The 20,877-nt window shown below is 44.9% G+C and overlaps 1 protein-coding gene across 6 annotated transcripts in view; it reads right to left on the bottom strand.

The window, feature by feature from the left end:
- The window catches only part of HNRNPD (heterogeneous nuclear ribonucleoprotein D), a 17,416-nt gene extending 2,802 nt beyond the window's left edge, over positions 1-14,614 (bottom strand). The window contains exons 1-7 of one of the 6 annotated variants that reach the window (XR_009348835.1): positions 14,079-14,614; positions 12,521-12,577; positions 2,576-2,744; positions 1,868-2,029; positions 700-831; positions 156-255; positions 1-44 (exon numbers count right to left, since the gene is read on the bottom strand). The exon at positions 1-44 is cut by the window's left edge and continues 103 nt beyond it. Coding sequence is in view for 4 of the 6 variants with exons in the window: in XM_059152885.1 (XP_059008868.1) it covers positions 1-44; positions 156-255; positions 700-831; positions 1,868-2,029; positions 2,576-2,744; positions 12,521-12,577; positions 14,079-14,302 (888 nt within the window). In the remaining 2 variants the exon portion in view is untranslated. The remainder of the gene's footprint in view (positions 45-155; positions 256-699; positions 832-1,867; positions 2,030-2,575; positions 2,745-12,520; positions 12,578-14,078) is intronic. The other 5 variants (XM_059152885.1, XR_009348877.1, XM_059152998.1 and 2 more) reach the window with 5 other exon arrangements.
- Positions 14,615-20,877: the final 6,263 nt, after the last annotated feature.

Below are 20,877 nucleotides of genomic sequence, written 5' to 3'. Positions count from 1 at the left end.
ATTCCAATAGTTACTATATCCCTGGTTCCAGTTTTGACTGGGGCCTGCAGCACATTAATAGGTTCACTAAAGTCAGAAGATCAGCAAAGATCTTTACTTCAGGATAATTAAAAAGCAGAAAAGCTTAAGATAGAGTAAACTTAGCTCTAGCTTACCACCACCTCTTCCACGAGCTCTTCCTGCAAATCCCCCTCTCGAGCCCCACTGCTGCTGCTGCTGGTACTGCTCCTTCGACATGGCTACTTTTATTTCACACTACAAGAGAAAAATTACGTTATTACCTGCACCCAAAGCACATCAAAATTTGTTATAACCACAACAGCCAATACTGTCTAAAATACAGTTGACTAATACGATACTTTTCCTTAAAGTCAGTTCATCAAACTAAATCGATCCTCAGAAATAATCTCTAATGCTGTCCAGGAAGTTCTTTAACGGAGGCTGCTACCTTCTACTCATCATGCACTCAAACCCTATCTTTTTGGTAAAGCCTAGACAAAAGTTCACTTAAATACATAGTTTTCCTCCTGCTCCCCAGTTAAAAGCTCAAACTGGTAATCAATGCCTTTGATAAATAAGAAGCCAATGAGATGTCTTAAAGCACAAGCATGAAAACTGCAGCCTTTACAGAAAGCTAGATGTTGAAACTCTCTACAGAAACTAGTTTTTTCTCTATAAATAAACGGATGCTTAACTTACTTTACTAAGACCAACATTGTGGTATTTCTTTTCCATTATCTTCTTCACTGGTTCCTCTTCCTTAAAGGTAATAAAGCAGAATCCACGCCTCTTATTGGTCTTGTTGTCCATAGGGAGCTCTATGGATTCCACCTGGTATCAAAAAAATAAAGTTTTAATATCTTAGTTTGCATGTGACTGACAATAAAAGCACGAGTAGAAAAAACACCCAGAGAAAACACATGGCCCCTAAATTCTATTCTGCTATCTCTCCCCATTTATTCTCATCTTTTGAGACAATTCTTCAAATTAGAATATCCAATCCACCGAAAAAGTCTTCATACCTATTTATAAAAACAAGCTTTACAGGGCACTGACATTTGATAATTCAAGGATCACAAATTCAAATGCCGACCAAGAATAGAAAGCAAGAATTTTAAGAACAACAGGATAAAGATGACTGCATTTGAGGGAACAAATGGGAGTGGTGAGGACCACTGAAGACTGGAGAGCACGTGGCGAAGCAGAGGTGGAGGCTGCGACTGTTGGCTCAGACGGCTATGGCCACGCAAGCAGGTGGCTCCAAGGCTGCTTGCTCCTGCCGGGATTTAAGGAAAAGCTACATGTCCAGATATGTGTGGGAAACATCTCAATCGAAATACAAACAACAAAACATGCTCTGCTTAGATCAAGCAAAAGATGTTTACAGACTGTATCTGGCATGCAAAGCCACAGTGTCTCAGCTTTGAATCACTAATTCACAGAAGGAACAAAGTTTGGTTTCACTAAGTCTATAATTAGACTCATAAAATTTGCACCTACACTTTTTTGTAAATTGAGAAGGCACTACATCCTATTCTTAATTCATTCCTTTCCTACTCTCAACTGAATGATTTCCTTCTATAGCTCAGGTAACCCAATATGGGTTTCCTCCTCATGTTTTATTTTTATTTCTTCTACTAATCTGGTAAATTCCTCAAGGTAAGAATGTCCATCTTTGTGTACCCTGTACCTTCAATAAATGAGAAAAATGCAATCATCAAATCTCAGAAGATCTGCCAATGATTTACAATATCCTTCTTTCAAAACAAATCACAAATTAGTCCAAACCTCGTAACAATTGTTAAAATGCGACAATTATATTCACACTAATTTTGACAAAAAACTGGGTCAAAACATTATCACATACCTCACCAAAACCACCAAAGTACTCCCTTATTTTCTCTTCAGGTGTATCTGGAGAAAGGCCACCAACAAAAATTTTTTTAACAGGCTCTTTTGTTTTCATGGCTTTGGCCCTTTTAGGATCAATCACCTTCCCATTCAATTTATGTTCTTTCTGATCCATGACCTAAGGAAATTGAAGTTTTTCATTTTAAGTATGTATCTTAATTGAAGTTCAGATTGTTAACTTACTTAATAATTATAAATACAGCTAATGCCAGGTATATGCGGACTTGTTCATAACTGAACTATCAAACTGTGGTGATGTGACATCAGCTAATACAGAACAGTGCTCAAACTTGACTGTCAGTAAGGATGGGGAGAAGGGGAGACACAAATCTAATCAATTACTAGAAAACCATCTCACCTTCAACTGCCAAGAAATTCCAAAATCTGTACTTCTGTGAACTTGTCACAGACTGTCCTTTTAAACAGGTGTTTTTAAGTCTCAGTATTTTTAAAATTTAATTTTTTTTTCAAGTACAGCCTGGCATATAGAAGGTATTCAGTAAACAATTAAAAAGAGTACTCTTCATAAAATGTACTGGTTAAGAACTATATAGAGCTCTTCCTTCATATACTGCAAAAGGGGAAATTATGAACAGGCAAATTAAGTGTTATCAAACTATCCACATCTTGTATTATTAACTAATCAGAACACATAACACACTACCTTATCTACACTCTCCGACTCTTTAAATAGCACAAAGCCAAAACCCCTTGATCGCCCTGTGATAGGATCTAACTTCAGAGTGCAGTCTACAACTTCACCAAATTTGGAGAAGTAGTCCTTCAGATCTTTCTTTGTAGTGTCCCAGCTAAGGCCTCCTATAAACATTTTCCTGTAAAGACAAAAAGTAGTATTAAAATGCTAAGAACAAATAAACAGACTTTGCCTTAAGTATCCATAACAACAATACCTTTTCCAAACTGCACCAGTTTACTGGGCAGATCAGTCAGGTCACTCTCCCTACGTCACCGCGGACCAAGAACACCCCATTCCAGTTTTGTCAAGTTTTGCTTATTATTGCTGCATCTACATTTAAGGGACGTGAGGAAGCAGCAAATTCTTTTTGACTTGCCAAAAAGATATTGGTAACCCTAAAGTAAAAATACTACACGTTTAAGTCTTAAATTACAAGTTAAATATTGGTTAACAGTGAAACAGAATTTTAGCTTCAAATTTCCATTCCCCATCTTCATTAAACTTGAGAAAAGACTATGCAGTCCCCACTGATCACAGCAACCGGTATGCCTATGCTGAAGCTTCCTATTTAAATGGTTCTCTTTGTTAACAAAACTCTTAGCACATAAAATGGAAAATTCTAAGTCTCACAATTAAGTTGAAAACAAAGTTTTTCGATGTGCTAAGACAATATAAACAATGTAGTAACAAAAATTACCCACTGAAGCACAACCCATGAACTGACTTATATAATTTATTCACAGTAGAACCTCAGTTAACCAGCAATAAAATATTTAAGCCTTAAAGATACTAAAAGTGACAGGTGGTTAAGTGGAAACCACCAGAACACTTTAAGACTAAATATATATACTCCAAAAAACAAAACAAAAAAACCCAACAGCCCTCAGGTGAAGTATTCTTCTTCTCACAGCAGAACACTACTGTGCTCAGACCTGGCAGCTCTCGGACTGCTTCCACATCTGCCCCCAGAGCCATCCCCAGCCTGCCCCAAGAGCTTAGACACACCTCCTACCCTTTAAAGAGACAGGACTGGAGATTTTCATTTTAAGGGTAAACTGTCAGAATTTGTTATGTAAAGGCTAACGATTTTACGGGAATAAAATCACACTTGCTTAATGATTCCTCATCTTCGTAAGTGAGGTAGGAACAACGATATGCACTAACTTTCAGCTCCAGATAGAAACTAAAGCAAGAAACACCTCCACCCTGTGGGCTTTTAGGATATTGCCACTCACCCAATTCTTCCAACAAGAGGCCAACTGTGTCCCTAGAATGAGATCTTGTTCTGCTTCTCCCCTAAAGATGCCAGATTAACTGAGGTGTTACTGATCTTACTATTTTGCCACAGACTTGCTTTTAGTTCTAACAAAATCAATTTACAAACCAAAGGTCGTCTTACTTTCAGTATATACTGTGCTTCCCATTTCAGGTGATGTTTCAATTAGTACCTGTATTGTAATGTTAAAGCTGGGTCATTTATATGCTTAACTTTCCTCTAACAAAACCTCCAAGCTTGAAGGAACCCTTTTTAATCCCCTTTTTTATTTTATCAAATGAACATAAGAACACCCATAAAGTTGTATAGGTCGTTTTTAATGTTTATTGCCAATTTCATGGAAAAAACTTATTCTCAATTACATAGTCTTTCATTCAAATAGTGCACCTTCTGAAATCCAACCCTTATCACTTAAATATACGCCTTAAAAACACTTTACTTTTATAACCTAAAGATCCAGAGCACTTCCTTCATAGATGAAAGTTGATGAGCAACATTTACCCTTCCACGGTAAGCACACTGCTGTATTTTTAAAGATGAGAAGGAACAAACTATAAAGCAATAATCCCTTACTCGGTTATCCATGGCAATTTCAGAACAGAAACAATTTCAATTAAGTTTAACTACTGAATTACCACCTTCTGGGATTACAAAATTTTTCTACCATTAGTGTAAGAGTTTGAAATTAATTCAGTCTGAAGATAATATAGTAACAAAAGCCTGTTTAAAAAAAAAAAAAAAACTAGAGGCGCCTGGGTGGCTCAATGGGTTAAAGCCTCTGCCTTCGGCTCAGGTCATGATCTCAGGGTCCTGGGATCGAGCCCCACGTCGGGCTCTCTGCTCAGCGGGGACTCTGCTTCCTCCTCTCTCTCGGCCTGCTTCCCTGCCTACTTGTGATCCCTGTCTATCAAATAAATAAATAAAAATCTTAAATAAATAAATAAATAAATAAGCAAGCTAGTTGAAAGGCAAGAATATTCTGCCTGATCAGTCCTCAGATATTAAGACAGAATTTGTTTCAATTTTATTCAACCAAGGCAAAGTTTATACTGGGTTAAGTGTCCTTGATTTAAAATAATTGAAAAAAATAATAATAATTACAAAGAAATAAACTATAACCCATGACTGAGGCATATCCTATTATTATTCACAAGCCCCAAACGTTTTTCACAGCTTAGGAAGTCAGTTTTCTTAAATACTGGATAAGCATCAACTGGCCCAATAAAGAACTCTAAGAAACTTCCCCCCTTTAATACAATCGTTAGTACAAAAGTGGTTACACGTGCCTACCACCTTACAGCTAAAAGGTCACTGAAGATGTGGCTTTTCCTAAAAATCAATCCCCTTTGGAAAAAATACTAAAAACTCTGGGTCAACTATAATTTATACATGTTCCACAGAATGATTACTATTTCTCAAAAAGCTAGAGCAAAACACAAAGGAAAACTTCAGCTATCCAGCACCTTTAGAGTGAGCCAAACATTCCACCATGTTTAAAAAACACTGCCTGTCTTCCAATCTCTCCCAGTTGTCTTTTAACCTTCATTTGGGATTTTTTTTCTACAGCACATCACACTTCTGCCTTCATAAATACAGTAATCATGATTTAAACACTGTATGGGTCAGTCACCATTAATTAATATTAAGCTACTGAAGCATGCCCAAAGGCTCTTCTGAAATGAGAGAACTATTAATACACTGAGTGCATCTCATTTCTTAGTTATTTTAAGAAGTTTTATTTTTCATCTTTGCCAGGTTAATCACTACTTGCCGTTAAATCCACCCCACCCCTTCCATTCTGTAGGACGGGTAGCCAGCACTTGAACTTGGGCAAATTCTGTGTAAAGAAGAGTAAAACAGCCTCTGAGCAAGAGCCTAACTGGCTCTTTGAGACAGACATACGCATTGCCATTTTGGCAGTCCAAGACAGCTACAGTTTTAGCCGCTCTTACAGGAAAGGCTGCCGCACCACTGATAGCAGAAAGGTCAATACTACAGTGAACAGGATCTGTTCCAAATCGTTTCATCCTTATTAAACGGAACATGCCAAATCCATCGAATCTTTATTCAGTAGACACACCAACTTGTAACGGTAGAGTACGATAAGAAAAGGCCTACTGTCTTAATTTTGGATAAATAGGGTTATCTTAACCTCTCAGAACACGAGCATTCGGACATGCTCTCTCTCAAGTTATGAGATGGTGTAAGGTATGCTTCATTTTCTTTTAGATTACTGTATTTTGCTTAAAGCTGGGTACCTACTATTGTCCATGCAGATCATCCCTGCTGCCCTGACTACCAAAAGTTGCTGTCACTCCTGCAGAGATGTGCAAATACTTAAATGAGGTAGACAGAACTTCAGAAATCCTAGGCAGCCAAGTGAAAACTATGTCACAAGACTTGTTCAAGTGGCAACAAAAATGGGCTCCTAGTCCTGCAATACAAGCTTAAACTTTTATCCTTAGTTGTAACTGTATCAACAACCCTAATGAAAACACAGGACTGCATCTACAGTATTTTACTGAGAGTTTAACTTCTTAATCCTACTAAGCTTTTTAGCACCCCAGAGGCAACAGAGTATTCAATTTAGAACACCTACTCAACCATGGAAAGCTCCTTGCTTTTACAGGTAGTAATACTATACCATATTATAGTATTAAACGATACGCATAAAATTATACAACTCGGTGCAAATGACTTTCCAAATGCTATACAATGTTTTTTAGGAATTTAGACTGTTTAGTGGGACATTCTCAAGTAAATTTAGAGGCCATAAAGCCAAACCACCTGAGTGTAAATCCTACCTCCACCTAGTACTAACTGTATGACCCTCAGGAAAACAAAAACCCAAGACTGCTTCCACTCTGTGAGAGGACAAAGAGCCTATTTCAAGAATCTTCAGTAAGGATTAAATGAGCAAACACAGGGGTACCTGGAGGCTCAGTCCAGAGCAGGAGACTCCCGAAATAAGGGTTGAGTTCAAGCCCCACATTGGGCATAGACCTTACCTTAAAAAAAATTAATAAAAAAATAAAGGAGCAAATACACCTAAAGGTACAGAACATAGTTTGAAATATCCCAAGTGCTCAATAAAAAATTCTTTAGAAGGGAAGGAGCACAATTTAAATAGAACTTAACAGAGCAATGTTTACATTTACCTAGCACCTAAACTTTTTAAAATTTGCATGGTCTATATAAAGTCATCAACATTAAAAGGAAAAAGCCAGAAGAATGAAGTCCTATAAAACAGATCCTAAGATTATTTTCAATACTATAGTCTTAACCCAAAATGTCTAAGTATCCCACATAAAAATACAAACTAGAAATTAGGTCACCTAAACAAGTCTTCAATAAAATAGTTAAAAAACCATCTCAGTGACTTGTCTGTACTCCATAAAAATGCCAGTATTTAATAAGGAATTTCAAAATATAAAAAGGTTACAGAGAGGCACCCGGATGGCTCAGTTGTTAACCATCTGCCTTTGGCCCAGGTCATGATCCCAAGGTCCAGGGATCAGGCCCCACATCAGGCTCCCCACTAGGCCAGGAGCCTGCTTCTCCCTCTACTTGTGTTCACTTTCACTGTCAGATAAATAAAATCTTTGGAGGAAAAAAAAAAAAAAAAAGTAATACATATGGAGCAGTGCTGACTGATGAAAATGTTGATTTAACACTCCAGTTTTTTCACACCCCAAAACTTACTCTGTGTTATTGAGATCACTAGATTTAACACTCCAAAAGTCAAGAGTATTTTACTGAAAGATACTTCTAAGGCTCTAGTGTGAAATACCTTATTCAAGCTTCCACAATAAACACCATTTACACTCCCTCCCAATTTTGAAATATGGCCAAAATAATATTCTGTAACTTTCAAACACTTCCTGACAACTCATTACCTTCCATATGTGGTTTCATAACAAGTTCTGACAGTTTAAAAAAAACAGAATGCCAATATGATATATATTTCAAGTACATATAACATGGCTAGCCAATCACTGTCACAGTTCAGAAACACTCAAGCATACCACTAATTCGTTTTAAATTTTCGCTATTTTATCATTAAAATTATTCCTTTAAAATCCCAAATACAAGGAAAATCCCACCAACACAAATAAAAATCAGTATTTTTCCTTTAAAGTATTTATTTATTTATTGGGATTTTTGTTTTAATAAAATCTGGTTTTATTAAAACATGGGACATGACCTGTGGGCAGAAAGAGCTGCCAGAAAGTATAAAGTTAAGTAACTACCTTTAATGGGGGACAGGGCTTACTTTTGACAACTAGATAGTACCACGTGGTAGGGTAATCATTTTAGAATCTGTATAAAAAATACCTTTGGAAACTGACAAACTTTCAACAAGCCAATAAAAGACTAACTCTTTTAGCCTCGCTTATTAAAAATCTCATTATTACTTCACACTTTAGAACGAATCTGAATGACTAAAAACGATAATTAGGTTGAAAACATAACAGCTAACAAGATGACAGGTTTTAAGTCAACTTCAAATGTTTAACCCAAAATCCCCCCCCTTTTCCTTTCATTCCAAAGAAGGAATGATTGCCTATATTTTCACTTCCAAAAGAAACTGGCAATCAGCTTTAGAAGATCAACTCCCATCTACCTGGAGGTTAAGGAATGCGGTTTCCTTAACCTAGAGGTTAAGGTTCTGGTTAACTGAGATTACTACACACTCGCAGTTCTGTAGTTTTCTAATGTAAATTAATTTAGATACAAACAGTACACCCAGAAAATGATGAAATTTTAGATTCTTGCAATCCTTTAAAATGTTTTTAACAGTAAAAAGGAAAAATTATGGAAAGATTGATTCTATGACATTGCCTCTACTGGTTGCTTTCTGAGTATATTTGCTGATGGTTTTTAATCTATCTTTCTTACAAGTGAAGAGAGAATGGGAAAATTTCCCAGTAGTCTGAACTGTGTGCAAGTTTCAAGTCTAGATAAGCAAGAGTACACAGGACAGGACCCAATACTTAACAACTATCACCCTGATTACTGGCCAAACACTACCAGCAATGACCCTCCCCACCCCCAAGTAATCATAAATGTCTAGCTCCAATGTACAATTTAATACTCCAGAAACTAAAACATGCTTACCTTTACTCCACAGGAGTAAATCACTGGCAGTATCAACTATTAAGGCACCGGATAAACACACACAAGCTATGAAAGCAGGCTATGCAGTCAATCTTCCCGTGGTGAGCATTGTTTCCAACACACAGATCAGCAAACCAAGTAACAAACGTGTTGTATTACCTGAGACCACACTGTTGGAAGTGAAGTAACAGAAACAGATCCCACGCTTCCAGCATCCAGCATTCAGTGCCCTAGCTACTAAAACGTTGAAGCAGAACTAAAGTCAAATAAATCTTGGACTAACAGAAGTTATGTTTCACTCCATTCGTCAATCTGTACACACACTTGAGGTGCACAGCTTTAAGTGGAATAGGAAAGAGGTTATCATTCTATTCCTTTTTAAATGCTTTCAAGCGTAGCATGTATTGCTTCACGACTAAAACCAACCATCCTCCATATTGGCCACACATCACATATCCCAACAGTAGAATTCAAAACGTTCTTAAATTAGGGCAGCCTTACAGAGGACAGAATACCCAGGCAATATTAAAAATACACATTAAGGGGCGCCTGGGTGGCTCAGTGGGTTAAGCCTCTGCCTTCGGCTTAGGTCATGATCTCAGGGTCCTGGGATCAAGCCTGCATCGGGCTCTCTGCTCAGCAGGGAGCCGGTTTCCCTTCCTCTCTCTCTCTGCCTGCTTCTCTGCCTATTTGTGATCTCTGTCAAATAAATAAATAAAATCTAAAAAAAAACCACATTAAGTATACTTAGTTTACAGAAGTCACATGACTCGGAGAAAAAAAAAATCCAGGCTTAAGGCCAAATAGATTTATCTCAAAAGACAGCACTGAAAAAAACCACCATGATTTTCTCCTATTCCAAACCCTAAAGGTCAGGTGATTTAGTACCTTCCATAATTTGAAATGAAAAGAATTTAATACTTCTCTCCTCCCTTAGCGGGTAATCTTGAGACTTGGGAGCATCAATTTCTGCAATTTTAACACTAGAAACTTGTTAAAGGTTCCAAAGAACACTAAAATTCAGACCATCTACTCAGGGTCTCAACTTTACAGAAACCCAACTTTACTGAATTAAAGGCCAGTAAATTAGGTATGATGAGACTGCTCTAAAAGTAACTGTTTTATAAAGCAACATTCAGAATGCCCCAAAAGCACTAGGATATACATTATAATCTCAAATATTTAAAACAAAAACTTGTATATCCCCATTCTTAAAAATTAAAGGGCAGTCAACCGACAGCAATATTAATTTGCAAAATTCCAAACAGGAAGAAATCACACGAGCTTATACACTAATGTTATAGGTCTAGATCTACTGCCTTGCTACTAGACAAGTGCTGTGCTTTGGCTGAAAACGTTTGAACGGGAAGTATTTTGCTTCTTGCCCAATCAAATGCAGGCAAATCAATGTACCGACCTTATAAAACCATCTGAAAGCTAACACACTATTAAGAGTTTTCCACTCATCTTGATATGTAAAAAAAATCTCCTTCAGGTAGCTGTGCTACATGGCATGTATTTTGCCCCACACGAACTTTAAAAATACCTACCCTAAAAGAACTACAGCCCTCTACAGAACATGAACCCATACAAAAATGAGTAATTCCAGGCAACTGCTTACAAGTAAAAACCAGGGATATTAAAGTTGGGAAAATTAAAATGAGATGAACTCAGGAAAGCATTTTATTATGGAAATGAACAAATTATTCCAAAGGTTTGCAATGTGGAAACATCCACAGAGATGTTAACAGACGTACCCTCCTAAGAATAGCTGTTTGTTCTTACACTCAACAGAAAAAAACAAAAACTTCTGGGTACACAACAAACTCATTTTTTAAAAATTTTAAGGATCACACTGTAGTAACTTTATTCTCAAGTTAAAACTGTAAAAAAGAATGCACATGTATGTTTAACAAATTAAATTTGCATGATTTCGTATCTAGTAAAGCCAGTCTTGTTCTCATCCCTGAGGCTACTATGGAACTGCAGCACAGTATCTCCCGAACTGGAAGTCAGAGAAAGGAACAGATAGAGTGACAAGTGCACACACCAAAAAGAAAAACAAGAGTATCTGTAACAGGACGAGGCTGGGTGATTAAGCAGTAATTTTATAAAGTCAAATGTTACACCTTAAAAACATTTCTTAAATGTAAACTTGCTTAACTTAAAGCGAACCTCAGTTAAATCCCATTTTCAGGAAATAAAAATAGGTCAGAATCTAAAATGTTCCCTAACTATAAATATTTAATTATCCACTTTTCCTAAGAGGTCATTCAAAAAACTTGTAAACATACATGATTGGGAAGCAGGGCAAAAATAATTCTTACAAGAATCATTAACAGTGATCTCAAACCTAAGTTTATGCCCTTTCTAATCACTGAAAATGACTCCTTACATAACATTTGAAACATAATAGAGTAAAAAAGTCAGGTATACTGACTATTCAATCTAAGTTTGCCACGATTAGCTGGCAGTGGACATGAACAATCACAGTGCTAACTGGATGAACTTTCATCAAAAAGGCTTTATTCCATATGTCAAACTCTGACCCCAGTCTTCTTTTTACTTTTCCCATTTGCCTATTTCCAGTCTGCTTTATCTGCAATATAAAACCGGACAGATTTCAATGGATGAGAATACAGTAGTAAGAAAAGCTCTTGTAAAATTTAAATGTTATCCCCACTGGGCTCTTAAAATAGAATGCAGTTTGTATAGCCAAGTCAGCTTTCTACAAATTATTGGCCCTCTTAATTCCAGTGGTGGTGAACAAACTCCTGGAAAGCTCAAAATAAAATTAATCCTAAAAGCAGGAAGACTGACATTGAGGGGAAAGAGAAGGATAAAAAGAATCATCATCTACCATCCTTCCATGGAAAAGTCATGCAATTTCAGAGACATGTGAACCAACCAACGGTAATTAACATTCTAAACAAATCGCACTGAAAATAAAAAATCTGCTAAGAGCTGTAGTGAAAAGCCACAGCAGCCCACCTCTGAATGGTTCGTATCCAATCGTTATTAAAGTTCTTTCTACTTAAAAACACGGCTGGAGATGTACATTTTTGCATACATATACATATACACAGCACTACTTTAAAAATGGCTTTACTTTTCACATATGCAGAGTATTTCGGATTGGCATGCAAGACATTTTAAACACACAAGATTTTATATCAAACAACCTTCTTATTTAAAATTAAACTCAGAATTCCAACAAAAGTATTTCTTGACAAAAGGAAATCAAATTTGAAATCATGGTATCACTAATTATATTGTTTCAATTAACCAAACCACAATTACATGCATTACCACAGACCAAAAACCAAGAGATGGCATTAATTTTGCCCAAAGATCGCACACGATGCCTAAAAAGGTTTTACGTCCCAGGCACAAGATATCCTACTGTACTAGGTCTACAACTTCCTGGGGGATCAATGGGCAGCTAATCAATACACAGCCTCTGCACGTTACGACTACTGAAACCTTTACAATACAGAAATAAAATGTAAAAGCTTTACCATTCTTCCCGCTGTGCCGTCGCTGCTTCAGAGTGTCGTGGGGAGGAGTTTGAATGGCTAGGGAATTAACAACCGGTACAGCAACCAATCAAAATGCTAGTTTTCGTTTTCGACATTGTTAGGGCTAAAAAACTTTAATTCATTTACACTTCAGTTCAACAGTGGGGAACTAGAAGCGGAGCAGCTTTGTGATTTGAAAGATCAGGGCTAAAGCCCGTCCCCACCAGCAAGTTACGCAGTTAATCATTTTGGTGCCTCTGTCCAGAGAACAGAATTCAGAAAATGAAAACCAAAATGCTGAAAGGCTTAGGTGTCCAGGTATTTAAGTTCCTCCTCCTTAAACTGCGCGGACTCCGACTCCAGTGCAAGCAGGTCCCGCCCCACCTCCCTCCCCCCAGCGGCTGGCGCGGGCCGGCCGGGCGGACAGCAAAGTCGCCCTCGGGGCTCGTTCCCACCCTCCGCACCTCGGGCCCTTTCCCCAGAAGGTCGCGTGTTCTAGCGCTGGATCACGCTGGCATTTTATCGTCCCTTGGCACACTCTCTCCTGTTCTAGCGAAATCAACCGCCACACGCGCCCCGACAAAGGGAACCGAGGCGCTGCGCAGGCCGCGCCCGGTCTAGCCCCTCCGGGGACTCCCGCACCGGCTCCCGGCCCAGGCCGCACCGGGCGGACCGACTTGTTCCACGTGCGGAACAAGCCGGCGCTTTAAAACCTGCAAAAAGCACAAAACCGTGCCTTAGCGCCACGACGGACTTGCTCGTGGGCGCAGCGGCGGGCGGGCCGCCCCCAGCGCACAGAGCGCGGGAAGGAGAAGTCGAGAGAGACCAAAAACGGGGCCGGGGGGGCGCGGGCCGGGGCGCGCGAGACGCCAGGTCCGGGGGGCGCACAGCCGGGGCGCCGGGCCGCGGGGCCCAGGCGGCGGCGGGAGGCCCGGGACCGTCCCGGCCCGGCGAGCTCCAGCAGCCGAGGCAGGCCCCGGTGCGCAGCCATTGTTCGACGCCGCGACGCGCCGGGCCGGCCGGGAACACGGGCGCGGGCGGCCTGAAGCCGGGGAGGCCGAGGGGGCGGCCGAGGGGGCGACCGAGGGGGCGGCGGCGGGGGCGGCGGGCGGCGGGGCCCCGAAGCTGCCGCTCACGGACAGACGCACCGTCTCCGGACGCCCGCGCGCGCCCCGAGCGAGCCCCGCCGTCCCCGCACAGACCCTCCGCGTCTCCCCCTACGCCGGGACGGCGGCGGGAAGCGGACGGCCGAGGCCGCGGAGCGAGAAAAAAGGCCCCGGACGGGCGGGAAAACCCGGGGGGAGGAGACGCGCCGAGGGCGGGCGCAGGGCAGGGCGGGCCAGGCGGCAGCGTGGGGACGGGCAGGGGGGAAGCGCGTGTGCGGGGGGAGGGGGCGCCAGCAGCGGGAACGGACGCCCGGGCCGGCGGGCGCGGGGCGCGGGGGGCGCGGGGGGCCGGGCGCGGGGCCGGCGGGCGGGAGCGGGGCCGGGGCCTAGTGGCGGGGGAGGGGGAGGGGGCACTGGTCGGGCCTGACTCTCGCGGGCCGCCCCGGACTCACCCTTCGTCCTCCTCGTTCTTGCTGGCGTCGATCTTCGCGCCCTCCGACTCGGCGGTGCCCCCTTCGGTGCCTCCGGCCGCGGTGCCACCCCCGGTCCCGGCGCCGCTTCCCGCCGCCGCCGCTGCCCCCTGCGCCGCCGCCACCATGGCTCCCTCCTGCTCGCCCGCCGAGCCGCCTACCGCCGCCGCCGCCGCCCCGTCCCCGCCGAACTGCTCCTCCGACATCGCCGACCGCCTCCGCCGCCGCCGAGACGACCCCGCGCCGCCGCGAACCGAAACGAGCAGCAAAGTAATCCCCGCCGCCGCCGCGCGCCCGCTCCACCGCGCGAAGCACACGACAGGACCGAGAAGGCGCGCGCGGCTGCGAGGGCTCCCGTGCCTGTCCCTGGCCTGCCCCTCGCCTCCCGCACTCGCGCGGCGCGCTCGCCCGCCCTCCGCAGCTGCCCTGGGGAAGAATCAGCAGCAACGGCGGCCGCGCTCGCCTCCTCCTCGCTTTAATGGCGCCGCCGCGGACCACCTAAAATGGCCGACGGAAGAACGGCGCGTCGCGGTCACGTGACGCGGGAGCGCGCCCTCTGCGCCTCCCCGCCCCGCGGCCGCCACTGCTTTCCTCTTCCTCCCGGGTCCCGCCCGCTCCTTCGCTTTCACCCCTGCCCGCACGCGCCGCGGCGCGCAGCCTGGGGCCTTTCAAAGGAAGCGGAAGTTGCGTTGGCGGGGACGGCCGCGCGGGGACCATCGAGAACAAGGAGCGCCGCCGGGGAGGCGCAGCTAGAGGGGCCCTTGCTTCGCCCCCCGCCCTTCCGCGGCGTCGGCCCGGGCGGTGGAAGCGGCTCCCAGAAGGCGGCTGCGCCCGGGGCTCCGGCCGCGGGGGCGGGGGCGGGGGCGGGGAGGCGCCCGTCGGCCGCTCCTTGCTTCGCGCCGCGCCCAGGCTGGGTGGGGGGAGGCTGCCCGGGGCGGGGGGCGGGGGGGGCGTCGGGTGACCCCGGCTCTCCCCGGGGCGGCGCCCGCAGACGCCGGGCAGCCGAGCGGGACGCGCGCACGGGCCGCCGCCACCGCTTCGGCCGCGGGGGTCGCCGCGAGCGGGTGACATTGAGGTGTCCCCGGGGCCGTCGCCCGCTGCGCGACCCCGGCCGGCGGCCGCGGAGGGCGCTCCCGGCGCGAGTCCCGCTCGCCCGCTCTTCTCCTGCGGTTGTCGTCGGAAGAGGCCGGTGACGGGCTTCGGGTGCAGGTCGGGTCGCTGGGCCCGACTCGTGGGCGATCCCGCGCCTCCCGCCGTGCTTTGAGGACGCGGCTGGGGTCGCGCCGAGACTCCGGTCCTTTCGCGGCCGGCGCGGGGCGCTCGGTCGCGGCCGGAGACGGCGGCCTCCGGCGGGGCCTGCGGTGCGGGGTCGGCGGCGCGGACCTGCCGCGGTCGGACGTGCGGCGCCCCGGGGACGAGGCCGCGTGCGGAACGGCCGAGCCCCGGGCCAGGAGCAGGTGTTCACGGTGTCGTTGGTCGGACGTGTCCAGAGCCCCGGGTCGGAGAAGATCCCGACTTCGGAAGCCGGGTCGGCCGAGAGGAGCGAGACCCGAGAACTGCGGGCGCTGCGGCGCTCCGAGTCCGGCGCGGCCGCGAGCGGCCCGAGCGCTGGGACGTGCGTGTGTCTGTCGCGGCGGCCGGAGGACGTGCTGCGGGCTCGAGCCGGCGTTCCCGTCGGGGCCGTCTTCGGGGCGCCCGGCGGCTCCGTCGGCTGCGGGTGGGACTCGGGGCTTCCGCTCAGGTCCCCCTCTCCGTGTCTGAGGCCCAGCATCAGGCCGGGGACCCGCCTGCTCTGCTGCTGCCCCTCGCATGGCCGCTGCGCGCTCGCGCTCCAGACACGGAGCATTGTTTTGCTTTCAGGACAGCTGTAGGGGCCCCTGGGTGGCTCGGTCGGTTAAGCATCTGCCTCTAGCTCAGGTCATGGTCTCGGGGTCCTGGCGTCCACCCGGCATCAAACCTGCTCGGCGGGGAGCCTGCTTCGCCCTCTCTGTCTCCTCCTCGGCCCACTTGTGCTCCCGCGTGCCCTCTCGCTCTCTGTCCAGTAAATAAAGTTCAAAAACAGGACAGCTTTCGACATGTCCAGCTTTTAGTGATGGGCTTTCCCCAAAGGTTCACTTTAATTCACATGTAGTCCAGTAGCTTCTGGGCTTCTTGGAGTTTATATTGGAAACTCCAAAAAACCTGGGAATGATTTACTACATGCTACGTGAGCGAGTGTAATGCCTTATTACTTTGTCCTCCTAGTCTGCATTCACCCAGCATTGCTCTTAGAACTGACAACTTCAGCTGTCATTCCTTCACATTCCTCATCTGCCTAGTCAACTTCTGTGCCTCCTTTTAAAACCCAGTCACATGTCCCTACTTCTGTGAAGCCTTCGCAGACTCTCCAGGCAGATTTAATCAGCCAGTCTCATAGGCTTTTACGCTTACTTCTGTTATTCTTGTCTTTTTTAAGATTTTTATTTATTTATTGGGGGGGGTGCACAACCAGGATGTGACTGTATCCCAGGATCCCAAGATCATGACCTGAGCCAAAGTCAGACACCTAACTGACTGAGCCACCCAGGTGCCCCCTTACTTCTGTTCTAAATGCACAGTTGTACTAGACCATGAATTCCTTGAGAGCAAAGATAATGTCTTCTGTGTGTGCTCTGTACCTCACACATACACACACATAACAGACACAGTAATTTATAGTCGAATTGTTGAATGGCAAAATACGACATTATTTTCATCTAGCTAGGTTCAGGGCCTCTTAGGCAAACTAGGTGTGCTTGCAGGGACTTAAAAGGCTTCTCCCCAACATCCTACCTCATCTCAGGTGTGAAAACCACTTGCTGACGCATGAAATTCCTTCAAAAGGAAAAAAAATTACCGCACATTCATGAGAATATAGTGTTTAGGGCGCTTGGGTAGCTCAGTGGGTTGGACATCTGCCTTTGGCTCAGGTCATGATCCCGGGAGTCCTGGGATCGAGTCCCATGTCATGCTCCCAGCTCAGCAGGGAGGCAGCTTCTCCCTCTGCCCCTCACCCTAGTCTTGTGCTCTCTCTCTCACTTTCTCTCTCTTGCTCTCAAATAAATAAAATCTTTTTTTTTTTTTAAAGGTAGTGTTTAAGTCACTGAAGACTGGCTCAAACCATTGTTAAGAAAGCAGTATTTCCTCTCAGTGTCCATGACATCAGAGACCCATTGCTTCAGGTTCCCATCACATTTGAGAAGCTCTGAAGTACTGGATCCTCCTTGAATTCTGCCTTTGTGAAGCAAGAACTGCGGGAAAAAGAGTCCTTGTAAAAGAGCAAACGAGTTCATTTGAAGTTTAAACTGGAATCACTTGCACCTAGAACAAGATGTGCACAAATAAAAGTCACAGTTTTGATCTAAGTACACTCTGCAGACGGGGCAACCATATCCTGTGCTCGCAGGTTTAGAAGAGGAACATGCATTCCATTCACTGACCGAGACTAAACGTTCCATAGAAACAGGAGGACCCCATTTCCTACCCAGGGTATGCATACTAGTGCCTATTCTACAACCATGTGGAGCAGCCACTTACCACTTGCAGAACACCCTCAGTGAAATTCAAGCATTTTGTTGAATTAGTTTGTGATCTTAGGGGAAGTAAGCAGTTGCACACAATGAACATTCTCTATCAGCAGTCCTGTTGTCGGAAAGCTGTCCCTTCGCTTAGAGAAAATAGAGGCCCCAGCACTGGGAATTTTCAGATTTCACTTTGGCAAATCTGTCGTGGAAGCTTGGGTCATGCTTAACCATGATGGTGTCAATAGGGTGAGTTTAGACTCCAAGGAAACCTTTCTCAAGGATTTCGGTGATGAGGATATTCAGTCATCTCATTCCAGGCCTATACATCCAATTGCCTACGTAATGTCTGCACTTGAATATCCTACGAGTATCTCAACCTCTAGATGTCCAAAACTGTACTCTACCTTCCCTGCATATCAACTTCTCTAGTCTTCCTCTTCTCAGTAAATGACATCTCCACTTACCCACGTGCTCCTGGCAAGAATCAGGGAGTCCTTCGTATCACCCCCTCCCAAACCCCTCATACCCGATCAATTACCAACAACGACTTCCAAAATGTCTTGATTCATCTAAATGCTTCTTAGAACATAAACAGTGCTGTTATTCCTAGTTAGATATATTTACATTCAACCATGCAACACATGACACAGGTACATTTCTTTTTCTCTTTTTTAAGATCTTATTTATTTATTTGACAGACAGAGATCAGAAGTAGGCAGAGAGAGAGGAGGAAGCAGGCTCCCTGCTGAGCTGAGAGCCTGGTATGGGGCTGCATCCCAGGTCCCTGAGATCATGACCCAAGCCAAAGGCAGAGGCTTAACCCACTGAGCCACCCAGGTGCCCCAACACAGGTACATTTCTGGTGCTGGGAATATAACCGACCAAAATAGCAAAGTCTTTGATGTCAAGGAGCTGACGTTCTAGTAAGAGAAAAAAAAAAAAAAAAAAAGACAAATATGTAATAGATCGTGATTGGAAGAAAAATGATGCGTAAGGTGCTAGAGCTAGAGTATGTGCTATTTTAGATAGAGTAGTTTGAGAAAACTCCAAGGAGGTAAGTTTTTGAGTAGAACCCTCAAGGAGTTGAGAGAGAAAACCACATAGCTCCGGGAAGAATTTACAAGGCAAAGACAGAGTGTCCTTGACACTTTCAATGAAAGACGGAGGCCAGCGTAGCTGAATAGAGGGAAGGGGAGAAAGTGTAATAGGTGAAACCTGTGAGGTATCCAGCAAAAGTCACCCAGGGCCTTACAAATTGCAGTTAGCATTGTGCTTTTATTTTTTTAAGATTTTATGTGTGTGTTTGTCAGAGAGAGAGAACACAGGCAGGGGAAGCGGCAAGCAGAGGAAGAAGCAGGCCCTCCAATGAGCAGGGAGCAAGATGCAGGAGGACTCGATCCCAGGACCCTGGGATCATGACCTGAGTGGAAGGCAGATGCTTAACCCACTGAGCCACCCAGGCACCCCAAGACCAGCATTTTCATTAAATTCAGCAATTTTTTTCTTCCTTTTCTCCCCTTTTCTGCATCCCTGGGATGAAATTCTGGTTAGTTGCTGTAGTTATGGATTGTCCAGAGCCCTTGCATAATCCTGCCTCAGGCATTGCAATAAGTATAACATTTTTTTAAGTTCATTGTTTTTGTAATCTCTACACCCAACATGGGGCCCAGACTCACAACCCGGAGATGAAGAGTCACATGCTCTTCTGATTGAGACCACCAAGTGCCCTGATAAATACAGTTTTAAAATAAATAATATAAATATTTTGACTTGAACCGAGTTCTGGCATCTTGGATACTCCAGACCTCTTTTTTCCCAAATACCAAGGCTGAAGCCAAATAGTATCGGGTTTTGCCTCATAACACACTTTCAAGGTTGATTTAGCTGCTAATTTTATAATTGTCCTACATAGTTTGTACAAGTTACTGTTCAAAAGAAAACTTACTGAAAAAGAACATAATCAGAAAAATTTGGGGGCGCCTGGGTGGCTCAGTGGGTTAAGCCGCTGCCTTCAGCTCAGGTCATGATCTCAGGGTCCTGGGATCGAGTCCCACATCGGGCTCTCTGCTCAGCAGGGGGCCTGCTTCCCTTCCTCTCTTTCTGCCTGCTTCTCTGTCTACTTGTAATCTCTGTCAAATAAATAAATAAAAATCTTTTAAAAAAAGAAAAATTTGAATTTTCAGATTAAGGTTCAGCTAAGAACTATTGAAAACCTCAAAAAGAAAAAAGTTTAAGAACATATCTCTAGTTTGGGGACTATCTGGAGCCTTTTCCTTTGTTGCAGAGGCTCTAGGTTCTTTGATTCTCCTTATCCCATACAAGCTTTGCCGGTTTATTTCTCAAGATCCACATATTCTACCTATGCTGAATTGTTGGTTGTTAGTTTTGCATCACTACCACTCACTTGTATTGTCTGCATTGCAAAAGAGAAGCTAGGAACATTTCCCAGAATCCCCTGCCACCTGGGGCTCCATGGTAGAGCTGGCCAAAGAGAGGTACTCAGGGTAGACAGGAAAGGCAGAGAAAAGAAGCTTTTGCTCTCAGGAGGTTGTGGCAGCTTTCACAGACTCCTCTACTCCGAGGACACTGGCAGTTTCCAGCTTCTCAGATCTCATGACAAGCCCCGGCTTTGCACTTACGGCAGCAAAACACAATGACTTCTCAGACTTCTGTGTGATCCTGCTTACAGTTGAGGGGGCCATAAATGGCACCTTCTCCAAGTCCTCTCCAAGTTCTGGCATCTTGTATTTCTCCATGAATCTGGCTGCTTCATCTGCTCCAATGCTTCAGGCCGCCAGTGAACGTTCTCGAACCCTTTGCCTGCAGCTCCCAGCCCTTCACGCCTCCAGCTTCTGCTACAGTCAACTAACCCTCCATTCCTACATTAAATCCCTTCGTGCCCAGAATGCTTGCAGGAGCTTTGCTTTCCTCACCACATTCAGTGATTAGTAAAAGAAATGGTTTCCAAGGGTGCCTGGGTGGCTCAGTGGCTTAAGCCTCTTCATTTGGCTCATGTCATGATCCCAGGGTCCTGGGATCGAGCCCTGCATCGGGCTCTCTGCTCAGCGGGGAGCCTGCTTCCTCCTCTCTCTGTGTACCTCTCTGCCTACTTGTGATCTCTCTCTGTCAAATAAATGAATAAAATCTTTTAAAAAGAAAAAAAGAAATGGTTTCCAAGAAGTGCAGAACTTTCGGTATCGGAATTGACACTCTGATCCCATTAGATTTAAAGGGCCCCG

Source organism: Mustela lutreola, chromosome 1, assembly GCF_030435805.1.
Source record: "Mustela lutreola isolate mMusLut2 chromosome 1, mMusLut2.pri, whole genome shotgun sequence".
In the NCBI taxonomy this organism is placed as follows: Eukaryota; Metazoa; Chordata; class Mammalia; order Carnivora; family Mustelidae; genus Mustela; species Mustela lutreola.
This window is presented reverse-complemented; position numbering and strand designations above follow the sequence as displayed.